Here is a 25916-nt window from a genome sequence, read left to right as displayed (position 1 = left end):
AATTTGAGGCTGAGTCGACCTAAGGGAGGCCCATTACCAATTCAGATAATCGCCATTGGCCGTGAGCGGGAATCTAACTCGGGTGGCCAGGTTCGTAGCGCAGCGTAGCGCTAACCGCAGACCATCGTGCCCTACAGGGTTGATAAAAAATGAGTTCCACTGTGTGGGGGAAGTCAACATTTGTGCTTTCCCTGTGAAAGGATAGCCCCCGCCATTGCAATGTGGAATTGTCACCACTGACTTCAGGGCTGTACATTTGAGACGGGCAGCTAATGGTCATTTGAGCAGGAAATTACTTTGACTTTACATTGCATCTATGTGTTACATACTGATGATGTATCATGAATGTACTGATGAAGTTTGTTTCCATCTCTTACCCATAAAACGCTTCAACTGCTTTTAATAAATGTGGCTCAAAGCCGCCTTCAGTGAGGTCACAGGGAACCGATTACGCGTCGATTCTCTGTGCCCAGAACCAGAACCAGCAGCAGCTGCAGCGTCGTGCGCCTTGCGGCTTCCCCGGGCCGGGTTGCCGCGGGCCGCGGGGTCCGGGGATTCCTCCTCTCGGGCTGCAGATCTCACTGCAGACTCAGCTGCCAGATCCACTCCACCTGGAGTGCACTGTTCGTATCCCACTCCAGACTCAGCTGCCAGATCCACTCCACCTGGAGTGCACTGTTCGTATCCCACTCCAGACTCAGCTGCCAGATCCACTCCACCTGGAGTGCACTGTTCGTATCCCACTCCAGACTCAGCTGCCAGATCCACTCCACCTGGAGTGCACTGTTCGTATATCACTCCACACTCAGGTGCCAGATCCAATCCACCTGGAGTGCACTGTTCGTATCTCACTGCAGACTCAGCTGCCAGCTCCAATCCACCTGGAGTGCACTGTTCGTATCCCACTCCAGACTCAGCTGCAAGATCCACTCCACCTGGAGTGCACTGTTCGTATATCACTGCAGACTCAGCTGCCAGCTCCAATCCACCTGGAGTGCACTGTTCGTATATCACTGCAGACTCAGCTGCAAGATCCGCTGCACCTGGAGTGCACTGTTCGTATATCACTGCAGACTCAGCTGCCAGATCCAATCCACCTGGAGTGCACTGTTCGTATATCACTGCAGACTCAGCTGCAAGATCCACTCCACCTGGAGTGCACTGTTCGTATATCACTGCAGACTCAGCCGCCAGATCCAATCCACCTGGAGTGCACTGTTCGTATCCCACTCCAGACTCAGCTGTCAGCCCCAATCCACCTGGAGTGCACTGTTCGTATATCAAGTGTCTAATATTACGAATGAGATTATTGTAGTGTGAGTTATAGCAGAAAACCACCGTGAAAGTGTGACTTCGGTGAACTTACTCAGAAGCAGGCCTGAGGACACGTTCAGCAAATAGACAAAACGTGAACAAATAATTCATTAGCTAATCTTAACGACAATCACGCGGTCGTCTGGTCATTGAAGGAAAGCTGCCAAAAGACCCCGAAGTCACGACTGGGTTTTCCCACAAGATCTCAGACTTTGCCCGCCGAGGCTTCTAGAAAGGACGTTATTTTAAAGATTGTACAGTGTTGGCATATCGATAACACAATTAGCATATACGCTGCAGTTGATGATGAAATCGAAATGTGCAATAAAAACAGAACCGAGGTGCCAGGGGAAATAAAGTTCTATTTACACTTCTTTTTACAAGTTGTTGAAGCAATTCTATTTATTTTACTTACATTGCACAAAACCAATGGGCTACAGCTGAGCTTACTTAACCAAATACAACAGTGTAAAAACGGTAAAGGCGCAACCGTGAAATTTCCTGCTCATGCCACTGCTGGCAGAAGGGCCTCCACGAGAGGGGATCTCCAGACGGGCGTCTTGGGAGGGGGTCTATTCTTGCACGCTTGCCAGATGCCTTGGAAGAGATGGGAATACCCACACTTTATCCAACCGGATACGACCTGCTGATTGGCCGTGGTGTACCCTATTGTACTCCGAGTGGAAAGAGACGGGATGGGGTGGGGGGGATTTAAAACTAGAAAATGTGCTTATTTTTTATTTTACCAGGTAAGGCCCCACTGAGCTATATAGCTCTTTTTCATCAGCGATCTGGCCACACATGATAGTTCAACGAAGTGGCTTATCGTGTTGAAATGTATAGCAGCCAAATACTCTAAATGCACGTTGATCATAAATGTGGAGGGAAAAACCGGAGGTCCCGGAGAAAAATCCATGCAACCACGGGGAGAACATGCAAGCTCTAAATATACAGCAGGCGCCAGGGTCTGGATCGAACCCATGACCTCTTGCATACCAGGCGAGGTAGTTAATATCTCCTAGCCACCGTGGCGCCCCACGTTAAGCAACGTGTTTCAAGTGATCGAACCGTCAACGTCTGTATAGCAAGTCCAGTGCACCATCCGCCGCATCCCTCTAGAAATACGCTCGTTTATTCACCTTACAACCTGTTCAGTACAGAATCAGAATCTTTATTTAGACTGCATGAGCTATGAAGCTCTTTTTCACAGATGTCCGATAGGAGTGGGTTAGCAAGTTACAACAGCAAACAATACGAACACACGATAGCAGTGCAAAGTAGATAAAAAGGTAAGCAACTCACTAAATATGAATAAACAATAAACACATTCATTATATAATTACAATTGATTAAGTTTGGGCAAGGCAGCAGAAACAACAAAACAGTCCCAGACCACACCAAGATAACTCTAAACAGTAGTCCACCCAATAAATTGGCACATTAACATTGAACTAATACAGTACTACCCAGCCAATAAAATGCATGAATAAAAAACTATTCAAACAGGTGCAGGTGAAGAGAACTTCCCCTATCCACAGCCACGTGTGTTCCTTGTTTGAAATGTCAAGAATTTAGGGAAGTATTGACCCAACGTGTAGCAACACCCGGTCGCATTAAGTTGCCCCCTTCCCTTAACGTCCACACTGCGACCCCCCGCTTCCCCTCTCTACTTGCAATGGTCCAGCGTTGGAAAATTATCTTTTCTGTCAATTGTCTTTCTATGCTCTCTTCAAGTTGGGAGTTTACAGCGAGGTGTCTCCTTCTCGTGGCACAGCTGACGAGAGGATAAAAGAGCCGAAGAAGAAAAAAACTATCCACGTGCGCAGAAGAGTCAGCAAAGAGAATGTACAAGGGACAAAAAAACACGAAAAAAGAAAAGCACCGTTACGCCAAAATTGATTAAATTGACGCATTTTTATTAAAACGCCACATTTCTTTATTGTACCCAGTTTGTAAATGTTGTGGATTTGCTCTCCAAGACACCGGTGTGCTGTACTCGCAACGAATTGGTATGTTCTGCTTACGTGACAAACTTTACTAATTGGCTGTGTCGGGTGGTGGCAAGTTTGACAACACATTTATATGTATGCGATCTAACCCAAAAATACCTCTATTATGGATGATATTGGTCGCGAAAGCCTCCTACTTTGGTGTTAAACCAGGAAACAGAGGCATCGCCCCCCCCCCCCTCAAAGGATATACAGCTGCTGTTAAGTATTTTAAGATTTGGAGTATGCCCAAGAACATTTAACTTATACCTAAAAGTGCACGGATTTGCTTGTCATACGGGTACAATCTAAATAATATTTTGAAATGAAACGTTGACACACCGTACTGTATTTCTTTTGAAAGCAACACAAAGCGTTCTCAGTAAGCCCACTTCACTTCACTTAACACAAACACTACACTTTACTTAACACACAACGCCTTGGTCAATAACACCGTGGCCTTAAAATCGAAAATACAAAAAATAGGCGATATTTCCTTCAAAGACTGTGTTATTGCTCTATGGTTATTTCGGTAAAGTCACGTAGGTATAAAAAAAAATAATTAAATCACGAAGTTTATTGCTGTGGTTGTCCCACCTGATGACGGACGCTTGTGTTGCGCCCGAAACGTCGTGATTAATTTTTTTTTTTATTTTTTTTACCTACGTGACTTTACCGAAACAACCAAAGAGTATGGATCCTTGCAGTCACGAAAACTTCAAACCTAGATTGACTGTGTTATTGTTGACTGTGCTTTTGCACCACTGCCGAGGCACTAGCAGCAGCAGCATCGCCACACAATGTTGACCTTTCTTAGCGGCCAATACAATGCCTAGACGTTGCGCCACGTTTTCCATGTTATACTGGTGACCTTGTCAGCTTTTGTTCCATTCTTCTTCGGCACTTGTCCACGTTTGTGACCTTGCTTTTCGACGCCCTGTTACCGTCACACAGATGACACCTCCGATGGGCACGGTTGGCCACGGTGCGAAAGAAGTTCAACATACACACTACTATTACGATACTTAATATTTTTTTTATTTTACCAGGTAAGGCCCACTGAGCTGTGTAGCTCTTTTTCAGAATCGACCTGGCCACAATTGATAGCTCAACGAAGTTGGCTCATCATCACGTGGCAATGTGAAGCAGTCAAATGCTCTCAACGCGTGTTTCTAAATGTAGAGGGAAAAACCGGAGGATCCTGAGAAAAATCCACGCGACCACGGGGAGAGAGACACGCAAACTCCAAAAATACAGGCGTCAGGGTCGGGATCGAACCCACTACCTCATGTATGCCAGGCGAGGCCGTTAACATCTCGCCACCTTCCACGGAACTATGGCCGGTGCCGACGATGCCCAGGGCACACAACAACAATCACCAGAGTGTAGCCGGGTAGTACCGTACCGCCTTTCCCCCAACCACCCGGCCGTTGTGAGCCGTACCCAGCATGGCCGACCCTGTGTCTGTGTGCTGCTGGGGGCGAAATGTAGAGGGTGGAGGGGTGGTGGAGGGGTGGTGGAGCAGTTAGCGCGCTGCGCTACGAACCCGGCGAGCCGAGTTCGAATCCTGCTCACGGCCAACACCAGTGGCCTCACCTAGGTCGACTCAGCCTCAAATGAGTACCTGGTGCAGTATGTAGATATTGCCACCAGGGAGACAAAGGCGGCCGGGCGTGGCTGCTGGCCACCCACCCCCTCGTGTGCCGTGCCGGCCTTCATAGGTGCTCGCTAACAGCATTTGCCCCTACAGTCTGTTCAGCCTATACGGGGGATCTTTGTTGACTGTGTACATGCGTGACCATGCACACGCACCTGCAGGACAAACACCACGTGTGGTTTTGTGTGTATCCCGAAATGTTCACGTGCACCAAGATAAGGAACTTAGCCGCTACCCACACGCCTCCTCCACACATCTGTGCCTCTACATACAATATACAACAAAACGAATAAAACACAAATACCTGTGTGGATTTATGTTGTTACTTACGTTCTCCACAACGACGCGCATGATGACTTTTGCTTCGCGTGGACTATCGAGTGACGTAGTTTATAGTTGCGTGTCCATCTCGGTCCCGTAACTAACGGAGATGTCCCTTGCCTATTAACATTTGAAAGTTCGCCACCACTGCCGATGAGACAGCGAAACTGGTCCACAGTTTGCTTGTGTCGAACCAATACTGCTGTAATTATGCACTTCCAGAAGACCGTGTGACTGATGGGATCAGTAATACATATATTTGTTTTTTTATGTGTTGGGACAGATATGTAAAGGAGGCGAATTGGCTGCTTGCTACACATTCTTTATTGGCTTGGATGTTTTCAATATTTCCAAAAGAACACGTATACAATTGTCACGATGAGCGAGAATACGTCTATATTCTCAAAGGAAAATGACATTTGAGAACAGTAAATGTTATTCACAAAAAAGTGTTGTGAGCTCGTTAAGATTTAGTTATGGTGTTAACCCCTCCAAATATTTCGCCTCCGTGGCGAGATGTTAACTACCTCGCCTGGTACTCAGGAGGTCGTGGGTACGATCTCGGCCCTGATGCCTGCTGTCTCTCTCCCCGTGGTCGCGTGGATTTTTCTCCACGTCCTCTGGTTTTCCCTCCACATTTATAAACACACGTCTAGAGTATTTGGCTGCTGTACATTTCCACACGATGATAAGCCACTTTGTTGAGCTATCATTTGTGGCCAGGTCGCTTCTGAAAAACAGCTACATAGCTCAGCGACCAAAAGTCCTCCTCCGCCTCCGCTTATATTGCCGCAGGCGTGGCTAGGCTCCACCTCCGTCACGCCCTCTCGTGGAACCTTCCAGCCGGTTCCCGGAGTATCTCGGCCAGCCCCGCCCTTTACCTTTGGCCCAGATACCTCTCCCTTTGGGATTGGATGTTTATAGTGGTGCCTGTACCCGTTCTTCCCTTTTCCAACCAGTAGATATCACTATGTCATTACATTCCCCCCCCCCCCCCCGTAATAAAAAAGTAGCCGTCGCGGCTCAATTTCAACAATTAACATGTAAGAGCACGTATGCACAGAATAAGATTGACAATAATGAGGTATAAAACCAGGACTCGTGGCGTTTGCCTTAAAGGACGGGACAACCCGTAGAACAATTTACACCCAATAATGAGGGGACACGGAGAGAAGGGGATATACAAAGGGGGCAAGATGGAGGAAGGGAACAAAATGCAATAACCCTTAGCTCAACGGAACCTAAAGCATTTGGACCGAATCCGTGATGCTGGTCCGTCAACTGGGACGGCCTCCTGCTCCCGCTTGGGCAGCGCACCAACCACCGGATCGTCCGGAGATGCGGGTTGCAACACAGGAGGCACAGGAGCAGCAGGCTCGGCAGCTGCAGGCACATCCTTGATCCCGGCGAGGTCCCGAGCCCCGTCCACGGTCACAGGCTCGGATGCTGACGCGCGCCCTCTGAACGCACCATCCCCGGCCCGTCGGACACATCAGACACCAGCAGGCCAATCGATGGAGATGAAGAGGCGATTCGTGGAGGGACAAACGGCTTTAACCGAGAAGGATGGATGATCCAATGGCGACGGCCCACCTGGATTCGCACACGTTGTGGCCGTTTAACCTCGACCACTTCCACGGGTCATTTCCAGGGCTTGTGTAACTTAGGAGATGTACCAACCGAAACCTGGGGGCAATGTAGCCATGCTTTACACCATTGGAACCTCCTTTTCCAGTAGCAAAATATGATAATTGTTTTTTTACCCTTTTATCTGGCAACAAAACTGACACCTTTTTTACAAGGAGTCATGTTTGCATTGACCACAATACCTGCGGTCGGAATGCAAACGGAAACACAACTCTGATAATGTATGCACTGTCCTTGAAATTGATTGGTCCACACCTGAGACAGCTTTTCTTAAAGCCTAGTCTCACATGGTGTTGGACCAGATGACGCCAAAAGGCACACACAGCGATCATGAGTCCTCCTCCGCCTCCGCTTATATTGCCGCAGGCGCGGCTAGGCTCCACCTCTGGCCACGCCCTCTCGTGGAACTTTCTAGCCGGTTCCCGGAGTATCTCGGCCAGCCCCCCCCACCCTTTACCTTTGGCCCAGATACCTCTCCCTTTGTGATTGGATGATGTTTATAGTGGTCCCTGTACCCATGCTTCCCTTTTTCAACCAGTAGATGTCACTATGTCATTACATATGTATTGGCCCATGCTCTTCTCATGTTATTCAATCTGGCCTTCAGTGCAACGTGTTTCGACCGCCCAGAGTTAAAGCCATTGTGTGTCCATATGCCTGCATATATTAACATGTGCTTTGCACCTCCAGTTGGCGCGGTTGGCTACGTATGTTGCGAGAAGTCAACATACACAATGCCTTTGCAACATCCCACAAGAACCCGTTAACATTCACAGAAATGAGGAAGCAACATGCGTGTGGCATGGGTTCTGTGCTGATTGTCAAAATTGTGACAATGTTGCGTTCCAAGGCGCACGACGAGAAGATTGTCATGCGTGCGGATGCAACCTTGCGTTGTCACACGCAACTACGTCGTGCCTTTGATTCTCAAAACTGACCCTTTCACCGCTGGTTTTATTATCACCAAGTTCTGGACTACCATCGATCAATTCGGACCAGTTTTTTACGAGCAAGTCCCGAAGACAGAAGCAGCAACACAACTTCAAACTAAAATGGTGTCAATATAGCGGCTCATCTTCACGCGAGTTGTCAGTTACGAACAGACGAGACGGACACAGCTAAGGTAGTAACTCTTTGGTCACTTGTAGAGAAGCGTCAGGGGTCGTCATCCTCCCATTCGCAAGACGCCCTGGCGTCGGTGTGAATAGATGAGAATACAAACTCATGTTTCCAAGTTCATAGCACGTACGTATCACGGCGTTTACAGCACTGACACTTAAAAGGATGCAACGATGTACGGAGGTCTTCATACTTGGCAATTGGGAAACAGGAACACGCGGTTCAGAAAACAAATGAAAAATCGTTGCTGTATACGCACTGTGCCAACCATAACCTTCACCCCTGTAACCTTGTCACATTTTTGGCCTCCTTGCCTGGTCAGGGTGCTTTCAGTGTGCTGCAACGACAATGGACAGAATCACTTAAGCGTCTAGTTTGGCGCTGACTCTCACGGCGTGACCCAGAAATGAAAGCGGAATGGGCAGAGCCAAGCCCAGCCGCCTTGTCAGTCACCCCCCTCCCTGTCCGTGTCTTAGTATAAGAGCGACCTCCAGTCACTCTCTGAAGACAGAACAAGGCAGCTGGGAAATCGTCCAACCGCGTGAGTAATACACACGTTCGCGTCTTCACGATTTTACATAAACTCACTTGGAGTCAAAGGCTAAGGACCATGGTTTGTACATACATTGCGTATGCTGTATTTATTGTGCTATGCTTTGTAACCGTGTGTACTGTGTTTAAAACGTGATTTTTGTTGTTTACCCCCATTGTGGCTGATTGCAGTAAATTAGTTTTTAACATGCATCGTTACTGACAGTTCGGGGTGCGTGGCCTTTGTAGTTTAAAATTTTATCCAATTCAATTTGTATGAAAAAATTAAGTATATTAGAGGATCGCAGAGCATGGGCAATTGCTGGTGGCGCCGGCTGCTCATCACTGCCTGGCTGCTGCATTTCCGCTCGTCCGTGGTTCCTCAGCCACTGTGAGAGGCATTGTGAAATGGATGCACGATGCTACGTATGTAAAACCAATCATTCAATTATAACCGTGACCCAGTTAAATTAAGTGAGTGGATGAGATGGAAGGAATTATTGTTAATTTGGGGGTAATTTTTTTTTTTATATAGTACAAAACTGATTTTTTTTCATCCCCCTGTAAACAATCCACTATAGTGTTGGACATGGTGCTGTTTCATCCAGGTTCACTCTGCAGGCTGGTAAAGGCGCCACGGTGGTGAGATGTTAACTACCTCGCCTGGTATACAGGAGGTCGTGGGTACGATCCCGATCCTTGCGTCCGCTGTATGTTTGGAGTTTGCGTGTTTCTCTCCCCGTGGTCGTGTAGATTTTTCTCTGGGTCCTCCTGTTTTTTTCCTCCACTATTAGAAACGTGTGTTTAGATTATTTGACTACTATATATTTCCAGGTGATACGCCACTTCGTTGAGCTATCATTTGTGGACAGGTCGCTTCTGTAAAAGAGCTACATAGCTCAGTGGAACTTACCTGCTAAAATAATTAACAAAAATAGCTCAGTTTAGGGTAAGTGACAGCGAGAGGATGCCCAGGACGGGTTTACCTATCGCTCGCCACTGATGTTAGCAGTGGCCAGGAATCAAACTCACGTCGCCGAGCTCATAGCACAGTGCGGCCGCTTAAGTCTCCCACCCAAAAAATAACCATCCCCCGAGAAAATAATTTTGCGATGCGAGTTATGATTGTGGCTTTGTCACCATCGCAAAATGCTACAGTAAAGGGGGGGTCTCTGATACCTCTCGGTCAATGATACAAACAAAAACTTTCATTCCCAGCCAGATAATTATTATGTTTTGCCCTGCACTCTTGCATTCTCATCGCATGTATTAATGTATCAATATTTTGAATAAAACACTTCATATCGATCTTACATTTAGTTAGTTTTGACGTTCTCCGCAGCTGGAAATGGAACTGGTTGTGTCCTCGTCTTATCTGACGCCTCCGTGTACTGCCCCGCAGCCCGGGCTCTCGCTTCCTTCAGCAGAGTGTAATGGAAACCATTTGTTGCAGAAGCAGCAGCAGGAACTGGCTCGTGGCAATAAAGGGAAGGGCGCCAATGGTAATCATTAATCATCATCATGATCTCAATTTTCGACGTCCTCCTGTTATCTGTGGGTAATCGCGGATAATAGGATACCCACGGACATTGTTGCGAGTGATCTTGTGATTTTAGACTCGTGCGTGGCTCTTCCCGGACAACGACATTGCGGACGATACTCCAAAGAACCGTGTGATTAACAGGAGTTGCGGATAAGAGGGCTGCACATAAGAGGATGGACACTGTATGTAGAGCTATTATGTACTGCATGCAGTGTTTTTGTTTGTATATATGTGTTGAGGGACGATGCCAGGTGGTGTAAGCGCTGGCACATTGGCCTTGCAATCCAAAGGTCGCCGGGTTCGATCTGAATCAATTGGGGTCACGTATCCTAAATCTCCCCGACCGTTACCCACTCAGAACTCGGAACATCCCCACGCTGTGTTCTGTATAAATTGTATATTTTGTTTCCAAACAGGTCGGAGACCCAGGCTCTGTGGCATGTCTTACACAACAGTCCTGAACGTTGCATTGATTTTCAGTGCGGCCTGGCAAGGTGAGCCATTTTCGTTTGACCGACGCTACCATTCTCTTCTTGCGAATGAAGGCGGCAAATACGTTCCAGAAGGTTCCAGGAGCTGCATGCCAACGCCGGAGTCTTCTAGCCGCGAGAGGGCTTTGAGGGGAGAGAGCTCGTGGAGACATGGCCAACGGGGTTAGGGTGCTGGGAGCAGCAATCGGATCCCAATGGGATCCTCGGAAAGCCAACGAAGGGGGACAGAGACAGCGACGAGGAGGAGGGCCGAGCCGCGGGCGGGAGAATGGCAATGCGGTGGATCGGAGGGGGATCATTGGGCGTTGGGGTTCTGCCAAGGGGCCGTTCATAAATGACGTCACGCACCTAGGGGGGGGGGGGGAATCAGACATTTGTGATGATGTGTGACAAGGGGGGGGGGGGGGGTTTAAGAAATGTGACGTCACATCAAAATGCGCAACTTTAAATAAATATAGACGAACACGTTCTACTTAATTAAATACACTTTTTAAAATAAATATTTCTCCTACAACAACAGAGTGCAGCGGCACATTAAATACGCACTACAATGACAATAGTTTAAAGCGATTTGAAGTATGTTTTATATTTTTTGGGGGGGGGGCAGAGCTTTGTGACGTCATATTTGAGGGGGGCTGCCTTTTTGTGACGCAGTGTGACGATGGGGGGGGGGGGGAAATCGTCCAAAATCGCATGACGCCATTTATGGACGCCCCCCAAGGCGGCGTTAACGCAGCCATGAGTGAGGATGAAGACTGCAACAAGAGGCAGGTGGCGGCCGAGAGGAACCATGCAGATGTAGGGGTGTCAGGGGAAGGATTCCCACCAATAGGAGGGTTAGTGGGAGGGGTGATCGAGGAGATATAAGGGGAGAACGGGCGGGAAGAGGGGGCCTTTGGCGGGAACGAGATTGGGACGGCTGGGGACAGGTGTGGATGGGAGACAAGGATTAAAAGACGAAACCCCTGCAATCTTGTGTCGGCTCTCCTTTACATCTGGTGGCAGCGGTGGGATCTACAATGGCTACAAAGAAGAATCCCCGCGGAAAAGAGCCAAGAGAAGAGGAAGCAGGGGCCGGGGATCCTTCCCATCCCGGGCAACAAGGGGGCCTGCTATCAGAAGCAGCAGCAGGGGGCCTGGATCGCCTGGAGGACCCCATGGAGGACCTCATGGCCCGCGTGGAGAGGGCACTCCAGGAGCTACTGCAGAGGCTCCCTATGGGGGGCCCGCCAGCACCGGGACCCCCACCCCTACGCGTACTACGGGAGGAGAGGCCACGGGACACGGAGGCCGACCAGCCGGCCGGGCAGGAGCCGCAACCAACCTCGTCACGCCAGCCGCCGCCGCTCCCGCCAAAACCCCCAGGGCTAAACACCCAACACGGAGAGCAGGTGGCAGGACGGCCGCGTCGGCTGGGGCCCGTCGACAAGTTCGTGGCCGAGGAAGAAGATTGGGAGGGGTTTGTCCGCCGATTCGAGGCTGCCTTCTACGCTCTTGAGTAGACAGACGAAGAGGCACTACGAGCGCTGCCATCCGTTCTGGGCGAAGAGGCACTCTCCTCTTACACCTCCCTTCCCTTGCACAGCAAGACCACGCTACAGACGGCCTACGAGACTTTGGGGGAGATCTATTGCCCGGCGGAAGGAGCCTTTAAACGGTTCCAGGACTGCCAGCGAGGGGCTAGAGAATCCCCTTTAGCCTACAGGGGTGCGCTGCTCATGTTGGCGAGAAGGGCTTTCCCTCGCCTGGCTGAAGAAGTGCTCGAGGACCTCGTGGTCGAGCACCTCATCGCCTACGCTTGCCGCGCTGGTGTTGTAATGCCCGTAGTGACGCCGGAGGTACGCACCTCGCTGTGGGCTGCCCGGACCATCCAAGCCCACGAGCAAGTCATGGGCCGGGCGCCACCCGTGGGCCGGGTGGCTGGCGCGGCGGGGGGGAACAGCCGAGCCGTTGCCGCGGCGCTACTGGGTCCAGCGACACCAACCGCTGAACCTGCACCGTCGCCACAGGCTGCCTGTGGGGCAGCTGGGAACGGACCCCCGACGTCTGAGCCGGAGCCATCGCTGCGGGAGGTGTACGCAGCGATCCGGGGACTGGCGGAGCAGGGGGACCAGGGGCGCGACCAGCCGCCGCGTCGCTGGCAGCCGCCTCTACAACAACGCGCCGAGCCCCCCCGACGGAACGCCCCGTGGGTCTGCCACTGTTATGGTCGAGAGGGGCATGTGGCGAGGGGGTGCCGCACGGAGCCGGAGGCCGCCAACGTCACCTGGAACCCGCCGGGGCCGAACGCCGACAGGATCCAGGCGAGTGACGCCGTCCCGCCCGGCCTCTCGGTCGGGCCAAGCAATTTAAACCCCGACGCCGCGAACACACCGGGAGTCTCCTCGGGGTGGACGCCGTCGGTGTCGTTCCCCGGTCCCCACTGTCCTGGTCAGGGGAAGGGGATTGCACCGGGGATAGCGCCGGTGCCGGTGATCGCGTCGCGACCAGAAGTGGCGTCGCGACCAGAAGTGGCGTCGCGAACGGACGTGACGTTGCATCCGGAAGTGATGTCGCGGCCGAAAGTGGTGTCGCGGATCGCGCCGGGAATTGCGCCGGGGCCGGGGACCGCGTCGGGGATCGCGCCGAGGCCGGGGACCACGCCGGGAATCGCGCCGAGGCCGGGAATCGCGCCGAGGCCGGGCATGCCGTCGCGGGCGAGCGTGGTTTCGCGGGCGGGCGTGACGTCACAACCGTAAGTGGCGTCACTAGTTACCTGCGACGCCGGCGAGTTGCCAGGGGCAACGGCCCGTGGGCTAAGGCGGCACACAAAATTGACATTGCGCCCTGGAGCAGTTCCACGGCCCGCCTCACCACCGCTTTGTGGCGGAGCGAGACGGAACCAGGGGGACCACGCCCCCGTGACAAAGGAAGGGGAGGGGAGAAGGGAGGGGAGAAGGGAGGGGAGAAGGGAGGGGCCCACCCGGGAGGGGCCCATCCCCCAGTCCCCACCGCCCCCTACAATGGGGGGGCCCCCCACACCACAAGGGGGGCCCATGCTACGTCACCAAGGGGGGGCAATTTGCACCACATAGAGAGCCCAGCCCGCAACCCAGGGGGAAGCCCACACTATGTAACAAGGGCGCGTTCACCCTGCTGCGACGCACTCCAAGGGGAGGAACCCCATCTTCGGTCCATTCACATCCATCCCCCATCATCTCACCATGCACCACAGGATAACGAGACGCCGCCTGGTCAGTGGCCGAAATCAGCCACACAATGGAGGAAGCTGGCAAGGCGGGTGGTAGCGGCCACGTCAGGAACCTCGGTCCTGGTCGTTGATATCGCGGGAGTGTCGGCACGTATCTTGGTGGATACGGGGGCATCAGCCACGATCATCTCGAGCACCATGCACGAGATGCTGCTGGATAAAATCCGACCTTTAGTCCCCGTCAAGACAATGTTCATTGCAGCAAATGGAGGCAGCATGGGCTTCCTGGGCCAGGTTAAAGCCCCGATACAGATTGGGCAGCTTTCGGTAGCAGTACCCATCCTTGTCTCCGCAACGTTGCCCGTACCCTGCCTTTTGGGGATGGACTTTCTGAGGCGGATGCCAATGAAAATCGATCTGGCCATTGGGCGGGTGGAAGTCCAGGGAACGCATCTCCATTTCTTAAAGGCAGAGGGGGCCAGCCAGGGTGTACCCTACGTGCAGGCTCTGGTCAGTAAGTCTGTCTCCATCCCCCCGGCAGCCCAGATGCTAATTCCGCTGCGATATCGGTCCCCCCTCGTGACAGCCCGACCAGACTCACCCATCCTGGTGTCTCCGGCGTCAGCTGCCATGGATCGCCATGCGCTGGTGGGAGCCGAAACTATTGTACAGAGGAACCAGCATCTGTTCATTCAGGTGCTGAACACCTCCGATAGAACAGCGACGGTGCAGGAGGGAACAGTTCTGGCCCACGTTAGTCCCTTGTCACTAGGAGCCCCAGGGACAGAGCCCGAGCTTGTAGGCAGCATCAGCCAGTCCGAGGACAGAGGGGCCGAATCGTGGATGGACCAGCTGGCGGGGCCTGAGCCAGGATTGCCGCCCAACCAGAAACACCAGCTGCACTCGTTATTGCATGAGTTCTCGGACGTGTTCAGCCGGGGACCGTTCGACCTAGGGCGCACAAATCTGTCGCAGCACCACATCAACACGGGAGATGCCGCACCCCTGCGCCAAAACACATATAGAATGAGCCCAATGGAAAAAGGGCACATTCAACAAGCGGTGCAGGAGATGCTGCGGGCCGACATAATTTCTCCATCCTCGAGTCCCTGGGGGGCACCGGTGGTCCTAGTCAGGAAGTCAGATGGGTCACTGAGATTCTGTGTGGACTTTCGACGCCTCAATGCCGTCACGCTGGCCGACGCATATCCCCTACCACGTATCGACGACTCATTGGATGCACTGGCGTGGGCAAACATTTTCAGTACGCTGGATTTATTGTCCGGGTTCTGGCAGGTCCCACTAGATGCGGACTCCCGGCCTAAAACAGCGTTCCGGACACCACAGGGCCTATTCGAGTTCAACTGCCTGCCTATGGGCCTCCAGACTGCACCGGCGACGTTCCAACGCATAATGGAGTTGGCCTTAGCAGGCCTCCAATGGGAAACGTGCCTCATCTACCTGGATGACGTCATTGTCTTCAGCCGATCATTCGAGAAACACATTGACCGATTACGTCAGGTATTCCTGCGGTTCCGGAACGCGAACTTGAAGCTCAAGCCGTCGAAGTGCCACCTTATGCAGTCGTCGGTACGCTACTTGGGCCACATCATCAGTGAGTCTGGAGTGGCTACAGACCCGGAAAAGATGACCTGCGTGAGGGCCTGGGCTGTTCCCACAACGGTTCCAGAGGTACGCCGGTGTGTGGGTTTCGTTTTTTACTACCGCCGGTTTGTACCCAACTTCGCAACCATTGCCAAGCCCTTGCACGTGTTGACGGCGAAGAACCAGAGGTTTTATTGGGGCCCTCTAGAGGAAGAGGCATTCCAGCAGCTGCGCTCACGTCTGACAGATGCACCACCATTGGCCTTTCCGGATTTTGGCCTCCCCTTTATCCTGGACACGGACGCCAGCGATGTGGGCATCGGCAGTGTTTTGTTGCAAGTCCAGCAGGGTCGGGAGGTGGTTATCGCCTACGGTAGTCGCGTGCTTTCATCAGCGGAGCAGCGCTACTGCATCACACGTAGGGAACTCCTGGCAGTCGTTCACTTCGTGCAGCAATTCCGACCCTACCTGTATGGTCGCAAATTTACGGTCCGCACTGACCACGCGGCCTTGCAGTATTCGCTCCGCATCGACCAGCCTTCGGGCCAGCTGGCCAGATGGATAGAGCGCCTGCAGGAGTACAGGTACCAAGTAGTGCATCGCAAAGGGACCAGACATGCCAACACAGACGCATTGTCCCGACTGGCGCCCCAGGGCCCTTGTGCATGCACCACAGGCGGGGCACGCTGCAAGGAGGCGAGGCCGGAGGGGACGGTCATCGCTCCCGTACGCACGGCAGAGGGTGCACAGGGTGAGGTTCAGCTGACCGACCACGACCTGGGGCTGACCTTGGACGATTGGAGACGGCTACAGCTGGAGGAAGCCCCACTGCAAACGCTACGCGCCTCAGCAGAGGCAGGGGGGGAGGAGTACATCGTATGGGAGGACCTCCTCATGCGATGGGACCCGACAGGGCGCTGGCGATGCCTGGTAGTTCCGGAGTCGCTGCGTCAACAATTGGTTATGGACGTACACGGCCGCCAGCTGCTGCACCTGGCGGGGCGGAAGACACTGTACACATTACAGGGTCGGTACTTTTGGCCAGGTATGACCGCTGACGTGCATCGATGGGTCGCTACCTGCGTCGAATGTGCGCGGCGCCCCTACAGCCCATCACGGTGACCAGGGTCAACGAATTGGTTGCGTTGGACATCCTGGGACCACTGCCGGTCACGCCACGGGGAAATAAATACCTGTTGGTCGGAGTCGAGTACTGCACAAGGTGGCCGATGGCGTGGGCCCTCCCGGACCAAACGGCACAGACCATCGCCAATGCCTTCGTGGGAGGCTATGTCCTTGATAAGGGGGCACCGGAGCAGTTGCTCACGGATCAGGGCAGGTATTTCTCCTCACAGCTATTGAAGGACGTCTGCTCTATCCTGGGCACTAAAAAGGTCCGAACATCTCCGTATCATCCCCAGACCGATGGGATGGTAGAGCGGCTTAACCGCACCATAGCGGCCATGCTGTCCCAAGTGGTGGACGAAAACCATTCCGACTGGGACCTCCACATTCCATCGGTCTTAGCGGCGTACAGGGTGGCCCCGCATGCAGCGACGGGGTTCTCGCCGTTTTTCCTGATGTACGGACGGGATCCCGTTCCGCTTATTGAGGTGCAGCTGACGGACATTCCCGCAAGAGCTGACGCATTGCCGAAGGCACTAAAGACCTCCCTCATTTATTTGAGAGAGGCCCGCCAAGCAGCCGAGGCCGCATCGGCCATGAGCCAAGAGAGTAATGTACGGATACGGGAGAGGACAGTGACAGCCAAGCCCTTTAAAGTCGGGGACCAGGCATGGCTACACTGTCCTCAGGTGCCGGTTGGCCTCTCACCAAAGCTGCACCGACCCTGGAAAAGGCCGGTCGAGGTCATTAAAGCACTCCAACCGCAGTGCGTCCAGGTCCAACTGGGTAAGCGACGATGGTTTGTACACCCCACCCGCCTTAAGCCATACATCTCTCCACCGTCATCTTCACCAACATCACCACCAACATCACTGCCAACATCATCATCATCCCTACCCAGGCCAAGGTCGCCGACCACCACGCGCCGACCGGTAGGGGGTTCGGTGCCCTGTGTTCCCTTGTCACCTACAGCACCCCATGTGTGGCCTGACGGAGCGGCGGCACGAGCGGGGGCCGGAGAGACAGCGACGCCAGGCAAGGCGACACCGGCACCACCGAACCAGGGACCGCGACGAGAGGGCCTTCGAAAGAGGGGGCCGCCACGATCATCTGCTGCTTGTGGATGTCCGGGCTGTTACGGGACGCTGGCTGGAGACCTGGGCAGGCAGCGCAATTGATTTTGTTGTATTATATTGCATTGTATGGTTGTGGGGGGGTTAAGGGCTGTCGTCACTGTCAGTGGTGGGAGGCATGGGGAGACTTAAATGGTCCATGGGGGAGGCAGAACCGAGGACGGTTATTTTTTCTCCGGGGGGGGGGGGTGATGTAGGGTTGTCAGGGGAAGGATTCCCACCGATAGGAGGGTTAGTGGGAGGGGTGATCGAGGAGATATAAGGGGAGAACGGGCGGGAAGAGGGGGCCTTTGGCGGGAACGAGATTGGGATGACTGGTGACAGGTGTGGATGGGAGACAAGGATTAAAAGACGAAACCCCTGCAATCTTGTGTCGGCTCTCCTTTACACAGAGAAGCGTCAGGGGGAGCAGTGGAAGCATCACGTAGTGCTCGTAACAGCAGTGCAGTTGCTGTCTGATCACGTCGTGTCGATACGAATGCTCCCGACTGAGACGCAAGTGGTTGTTGGCGAGATGTTAACTACCTCGTCTGGTATGCAGGAGGTCGCTGGTTCGATCCCGAACCTCACGATCTCTGCTGTATATTTTGAGTTTGCGTGTCTCTCTCCCCTTGGCCACGTGGATTTTTCTCCGGGCTCTCCGGTTTTCCTTGGCCACGTGGATTTTTTCTCCGGGCTCTCCGGTTTTCACGCGTTTAGAGTATTTGTCTGCGATGCATTTCCACGTGGTAAGCCATTCTGTTGAGCTATCATCTGTGGCCAGGTCACTTCTGAAAAAGAGCTCAGTGGGCCTTACCTGGTAAAATACAAAGTTTAGTTTAGTTCTGTAAGTTTATTCTGATACACTGTATGTCGACTCGTGGAGTTGTACAAAAGTTATGGTGTTAAAAAAACGCGCTCTGTACAGTCTATATTGGCATTTTACGCAATTGCTTGACTGATAACGCGATTGTAGGTACGTTCGTAAATACAACACCATCGGCGGAGGGAGAATTGTCCGCACCGGATCGACTTACAATGGATTATATTAACAATGGATCATAATTACAATGGATCATAATTACAATGGATTATAATTAGACCTCCAGCAAACGTAGCCGAGACTTCCCCGAGGTCACTGCGAGCTCATGCCCAGGTGCACTGCAGCGACAAAGGTGGTTTGTGTAGCGCCACCACGCCCTGGCGTGCTGCTGCTAACAGCAGTGTCACCCTGACGCTCGACAGCCAAAATACATCCCGAGTCGTGTCCATCTCTGTCTCCGGTGTTCCGCATAAGCGGCAGTGTCGCGGTTAGCGCGCTGCGCTTCGAACCCGGCGACCCGAGTTCGATTCCTTCCCGCGGCCAACACCGGTGACGATTATCTGAACAGTTCCTGGGGCCTCACCTAGGTCGACTCAACCTCGAATGAGTACGGTGTGTAAACATCGCCACTGGGGAAACAAAGGCGACCGGCCGTGGTGCTGGCTACTCAATCCCCTCGTGTGCCATGCCGGCCTTCATAGGTGCTACTCGTTAACAGCACTTGCCCCAACAGTCTGTAATGGCTATATTGGACATCTTTATCTTTGTCAGGAACCTTCTGCCTGCCGCTGTCTGCGAGACTCCAGCTGTCCAGCAATCCCGTGCGTGCCGGGGGCAGCCTCTGGGCCCATTGCGCGGTGGAAATGTGCCCGAACAACTGCCTCAATCACGACTTCTACATTCGCCTCGACGGATTAAGGCTGCAGCCCAGACAATCCCCCGCCTCCACCACTGCCGAGCTCACCTCCAGCAATACGACCACAAACCACGTCACCACCACTGCCACCATCAACACAAACGGCTCCACAAGGATTTCCTCCAGTGGCACCACCACCACCACGACGACCCCTGATGGTCGTGCGGCTGTTTCGGGGAGGGAATGTCACGTGCTGTCGGCTAATGTGACGGTGGGGTCGGTGAAGCCGCCGCAGGGCCTCGTGCAGTGTGTGGTGCACTGCGACTTCCAAGGCTCCGTGGTTGTGGACGAGGCCACGGTCCGCGTTGGCTGTGAGTCCTCCGCCTGCATGGCTCACGCGCTTCTTCATGCCCACTCCATCTTCCTACTGGGACATTCTTCATGCCAACTCCATCTTCCTACTGAGACATCGTCCATGTCCACGTCATCATCCTACTGAGACATCGTCCATGTCCACGCCATCATTCTACTGGGAAATCCTTCATCTCCACGTCATCATCCTACTGAGACATCGTCCATGTCCACGCCATCATCCTACTGGGAAATCCTTCATCTCCACGTCATCATCCTACTGAGACATCGTCCATGTCCACGCCATCATTCTACTGGGAAATCCTTCATGTCCACGCCATCATCCTACTGGGACATCGTCCATGTCCACGCCATCATCCTACTGGGACATCGTCCATGTCCATGCCATCATTCTACTGGGAAATCCTTCATGCCCACACCATCATCTTACTGGGGCACCCTGTGGTTTTTGAGTTTGTTTAACACGCAGGCTTTTACGACCAATATCATCCATAATAGAGGTTTTTGCGTTAGATCGCGTAAATATATAAATGTGTCGTTAAAACCCGTCACCACCCGACACAGCCAACTAGTTAGGGTTGTCACGTAAAGAGAACATGCCAATTAGTCACTAGTACAGCACACTGGTGTGTTGGAAAGCCAAGCCACAACGTTTACAATCTGAGTACGACGTTTCACTCAAAATTAGGCCATACATATTCACCTCTGTACTTCTTTCCTGTAATTCATGGCTCCGAATCAATTGTCAGCAGACCTTTCTGTTATCCACACATCCATTCTTCCTATCATCTGTGCATTTGCGTGGATGAAGGATTTCTCAAACTCAGACTCGTTCATCTAAACGAGAAGTGAACAATGCATCTTGCCTATTATTAGTTATGTTCTGGGGGTGGGGATTTTCATGATGATCTATTGGCAATGCTTTGCTTATCCAGCATCCCCATGACCATTTTGTCGGTGCCACTGGCCTACCTGAGGCTCTTCTCTCTTTGGTAGTTGTACTACGCGAGAGGTCCCAACACCCCTAGACCAGAGCATCTTTAGCCACTACTTTCAGACGTCTCCTACTCATTGTGTTGCCCATCTCCCAGTGAGTATGGGGTGTTGGATTTTACCGTTGAGTATTTTATTTTCCGTGTGGTCTGGGAGGATGGGAGTCACGAGCTATATACGATTGGTGGCTATATAACTCAGTGAGACTTACCTGGACATTTTTTTAGTTTAGTTCATAGTTTTAGGCTGTCGTGGGTTCACCTCTCTATCAGCAACAGCAGTGGTAATTCAGAATCGGAATATGTATTTATACTGGTGTAATCCGATGAGCTATGAAGCTTTTTGTCACAGATGTCCAGTCGGGGCGGGTAAGAAAGTTACAACAAACAATATAAAAACACGATCAGAGTGCAAAGTAATTGGTATCTCAATTAGTCCTGGACTTTACCCATGTAAACCCCGTAGTCAATGAGTGGTTCGTGCAATGAATTAACATCACCACTTTGAATACACATGCGAGTGTTGGTTCATGCTGCCAATCACACCGTCATTTCTTGTAGGCGATAACTCTGACAGTCTACATAGCTCAACCCGACTTAGGAATTCCCTTCCCTCGTCTCCTTCCCTGAGCTCTTAATAACCTCACTCAATTCAAGAAACATGTTCACCCGATTGCAATTTCGGATGTGCCGTTTATCGCCGGCTGCTCGACGTTTGGGGCCCCTTGGCCCCTGTGTCGAGCAATGGGTCTCTTTGTCATTGACGAGTGCAGATATCCCGGACGCCCCGTCGCAGCCACGGTGTGAGGTCCGCGGGGGAGAGATGGGCGCGTTGTCGTGCAGCTGGGAGCTGGGACAGGACTCGCTGCTCAAGACCGACTCCCAGCTGTGCTACCAAGAGTGAGCCACGTCAGGCGCATGTCAACCTGGTCATGCACGACACGCAGGGGTTTTGGAGAGGACACCCACAGGGAAATCTATCCACCTCTGTGTACATAAAGAATCGCCTTGCTCTCCTATTAACGCTCTCTCGGCCACCGATATAAATGTTAGGGGAGGCCAGGCAGCCGCAAACACTCCCAGGTAGTTGGCTGGCTTCGTGGTCGATGTGTCCTCCTGAAAGTCGGCTCAAACAGCCCGTTTACATCAAAGCCATCATTGAATCCCAACTACAGCATTATGCATTGTTTTTCAAGGACATCTACTCTACTGGTGATGCACTCTATGTTAAAACCGGTGCAGAGTTTGCTTGTGCTGGATCGGTGCTGTTGAAATTATCACTCCCTGGAGGCTGTTGGACCAATGGGTTGTGTAAGAAATACTTTCTATTGTTTGTGGAAAAACAAGATACACAAAGGAGACACATTGCTTATCTGTTTAACATGTAGGATTTCGTGAGCAATATTATCCATAAGAGGTTTTTTTTGGGTTACATCGAGTAAATATAAATGTCGGGTGGTGGCGGGTTTAATGACACATTTATATTGACATGATTTAACCCAAAAAACCCTAAATTATGGGCATTGTTCATCTGTTCTGTTGGTGTTTTAGGGTTGTGCTTAAGAGCACATTTACGGCACTGCCAAAGATCACATATTTAATGTAACCATCGTCAGTCAAGTTACTTTCTTCCAAAAAAAATTCGGTCGTTTTTAACCCGCGATTATATTTCATTTGTACTATCGGCACTGTGCCATGAGATGCAGAAACCCCACGTGTTAGATTGGCTGTGGCTGCTGAAAAACCTTGGTGGCCTTTTTATTATTTACACAGCAAGAGGCTTACTTTACAAGTGAACCAATATTTTTGGTTAATTTCACAGATGGAATGTTGCCAAATTAAGTGCAAAGGTATGCAGCCACTGTGGGAATCGGCTGGTTTATAACGACACTGATTTGTTTTGCTAGAGCAACGTTTACGCCGGGGCATTTACAAGCACTTTTGCACTTCACCAACGACAAGCAACTTAACGTCAATTCTCATCTCAAACATGTTCAAGTTCACCCCCAGTGGCAGCCGTTCCTGTGGGCACAAGGTGACTCAATGACGGTCCTGCAATCGGGCTTTAGTCTGCCAGTAGGGGGATAGGCTTGCAAAATGTACATTCTAATTGGCGTTGCAACCTTTACCCTGGACTCTATTATATCAGCTGAGTGATGTTCTGCGCATACAATTCATAGAGTTATTCTAATTAGGGAGGAGACATCCAGTCTGGTTAGACCTTCAGACAAAAGTATTTACACTCTTTGATACTGGGACACATTTACAGTATATCCTTGTTCGATTTAAATCTAAACTTTCCGGATAAGAAACCCCTTCCAACATATCAGTAATTTAGTGATGGCTGGTCTGTATGGGGCATTAGGGCAGCACCCCAATAGGAATCGATTCAGATAGAATCGATAAAAAAATAAAAATGAGTCGTCCTGTTTGTCTACCCCAATGAGATGCATTTTGCTGCATCTCATTGGCTGAACGAAACCACTCCCACCGGGCACTGCCACCTGTTCAAAATAAATTAAGCGAGCGGGGCGACAAGAATTCCTCCACTGGCCAATAACAAGGCGCGGTTCCTAGGCCATTTGCACGGGCCAGCACCGTTGGCTACTTCCGCCCCCGCTGGCACCTCCGCACCAGAAATATGACCACACTGGCTGTTACTTTAGCTTGATGTCCTTCCCCCGCACATCCAATTAGCACGGTTAGCTACGTACGGTGCGAAAGAAGTTCAACATACAATAAACGAGACACATTGGCTCTATTACTGGCCGCCCCACCCATAATCTTGGTTTTACTTTCAACTGCAAAGAAATTCTGTTCAGAAAAGACGGGAAGACTGTTGAGCACAGAAATCACATTGGCAGTGTTTTGAACTTTGGTATGTGGCTTGCAATGTCTGTACACCGCAGGGTTGGCAAAGACAAAATCAAGATGTGCGAACGCGTGGAGGGAGCACAAACCGTTGACCTCCCCGGATCCAAGTTAGATTTCCACAGACACTGGGAGTTGTGGGTGGAAGTTCATAACGCGCTTGGACAATCGCGCTCGCCCGCATTCTCTTTGATGCCCAACGACTTCGGTACGTGTCACATCAACCCGACGTGGCAGGGCCTTACACGATCACACGCGTTTGTTCATCGGTCGGTAACTCCATGTTACGAGCCTGCAGTCGAGCTGTCTTCGTGGCCTAATGCAGGGCGACCGGCAGAACCGACGGCCCCTTCCTCTTCTTAACGTGGCCAGCGTTCTCGGCAGGATGGACCAAGGATGGGGCATGCGTGCAGAGCCATCACGGTCTAGGGCAGGGGTGGGCAAACTTTTTGACTCGCGGGCCGCAATGGGTTCTAAAATTTGACAGAGGGGCCGGGCCAGGAACAGGTGGATCGAGTGTTTGTGTGAACTAATATAAATGACATGTAAAAATCATGACATGTAAAAATCATTTCATGAAAGGATTTGGTCTTTAACAGGTAGCAAAGCGTTTATTTGCAAGGCAATTTAACAAATTGCACGAACATGAACAATACAAAAACATGTTGTAACGTGACTAATCAAACATCATGAAAACATCTGAGGCCTGCGCCAAACCAATTACCTCACTTGAACTTCTTTATTATCTACATTAACAGGTTAGAGCAGCCACGCAGGCTGTGTTGCGGAGATGTGGCTTCAGCCTCGCTGCAGCAACACATCATCACTTTCAGTTTCAGTGGGAACAGTGTTGTTGATCTCCCATTTTTGCCAGTGCATCCAAGTCTGGAGTAATTTTGGTTGTGGCAATTCTCAGGATAGATCTGAGGTGCTGATCCGTTAACTTTGATCTGTGACGGGCTTTGTTGGCGTTCATGACGCTGAATGTCTGCTCACACACATAAGTCGAGCCAAACAAAGTCAGTATCTTCTGTGCAATCCTCCGGAGGTTTGGAAACGTGGCTCTGTTAAGTGAAGCATAAAAGTCATTCAGTTTAACAGAGTTGAACTTCTCCTTTAAGACGGAGTCAGACTGAAGATCTATCAGTTCCAACTGCAGCTCCTGTGGTGCTGTTTCAGGGTCTTGTGACAGGGGACAGGACACCAGCTGAAGTGACTGTTCAATGTTTTCGAAATCAGAGAACCTACGGCAGAATTCTCCGTGCAGGTCCTCAAGTGATTTACTGTATTTTTTTGCGTTTCGCGGTGCCTCTTCCTGCATGGCAAGTGTTCATTCATGTGTGAAAATATGTCCACAGCAAACGCAAAGTCACTAAGCCAGTTCTTGTCGCTTAGCTCAGGGAATTCGTCAGATTTCCCCATCAACTCCAAAAATGCGATGATATCTTCTTTCAGCTCCCACACTCGTTGTAACACTTTCCCCAAACTTAACCAGCGGACACGAGAGTGGTACAGCAAGTCCTGATGATCTGCATCAGTTTCCTCCAGGAAGGTAATAAACTGACGGTGCTGAAGTCCCCTTGCTCGTATAAAGTTCACAAGTTTTACGACTGGATTCACGACACGATTAAGCAGCAATACAGACTTACACAGAGATTCCTGTTGGATGATGCAGTGAAGGAAAATAAGATCCTGGACAGGGGTTTCCTCTTTCACTTTATCCTGGATTCTTTTCAGCAGCCCAACATTTTTTCCAGTTAAATTTGTCGATCCATCCGTTGTGACATTGACAAGTTTACTCCGAGGTAGCGTCATTCTTTCGATGACAGCAGATACCTGGTTATACAAGTCCTCTCCCCGCGTTGTTCCTTTCAGGGATTCTATGGTCAAAACCTCCTCTGTTATCGCAAAACTGTCAATGCCTCGGATAAAAATGAGGAGCTGAGCAGTGTATTTTACGTCCATACTTTCATCCAGTGCTAGTGAATATAATTCAAAGGAATTACAATTTTTGTTTAATTGACTGGCTATATTTTTTTATCAATCAGTTCCACACGGCGAGTCAGTCCTGCGTGATAAGCTGACTTTTTCAAATTTGCTTTTGATCTCCGGACACAAGATGTCTGCTGTCTGTACCATGCATTCTTTTACAAACTTGCCTTCGGAGAAAGTGGTAATGAGTGGTAATGTTGGTGAGAAGAAGGTTTTAAAGAAAATTTAAATCGAAGTGAAGTAGGAAATTATTGAAAAGTTTGTATAATTAATGATTTTTTAAACTTTAATTATGTGTTCTGTGCTTAAAACTCTTTAAAAAAAACTGTGGGGTCTAGAACGGACTCGTGAAATTTGGAGAGAACTC

At 51.2% G+C, this 25916-nt stretch overlaps 1 protein-coding gene across 6 annotated transcripts in view; it reads left to right on the top strand.

Moving 5' to 3' along the window:
* The first annotated feature begins 8491 nt into the window (after nt 1–8491).
* The window catches only part of LOC144728968 (interleukin-31 receptor subunit alpha-like), a 45856-nt gene continuing 28431 nt past the window's right edge, over nt 8492–25916 (top strand). For 4 of the 6 annotated variants that reach the window (XR_013587591.1, XM_078608769.1, XM_078608767.1 and 1 more), the window contains exons 1-5: nt 8492–8587; nt 10537–10614; nt 19238–19693; nt 21460–21586; nt 23596–23765. Coding sequence is in view for 5 of the 6 variants with exons in the window: in XM_078608769.1 (XP_078464895.1) it covers nt 10560–10614; nt 19238–19693; nt 21460–21586; nt 23596–23765 (808 nt within the window). In the remaining variant the exon portion in view is untranslated. The remainder of the gene's footprint in view (nt 8588–10536; nt 10615–19237; nt 19694–21459; nt 21587–23595; nt 23766–25916) is intronic. The other 2 variants (XM_078608768.1, XM_078608766.1) reach the window with 1 other exon arrangement.

Source organism: Lampetra planeri, chromosome 30 (genome assembly GCF_965212315.1).
Source record: "Lampetra planeri chromosome 30, kcLamPlan1.2.h2, whole genome shotgun sequence".
NCBI lineage: Eukaryota > Metazoa > Chordata > Hyperoartia > Petromyzontiformes > Petromyzontidae > Lampetra > Lampetra planeri.
The sequence above is the reverse complement of the archived record's forward strand: the minus strand, read 5'-3'. Positions and strand labels throughout refer to the sequence as shown.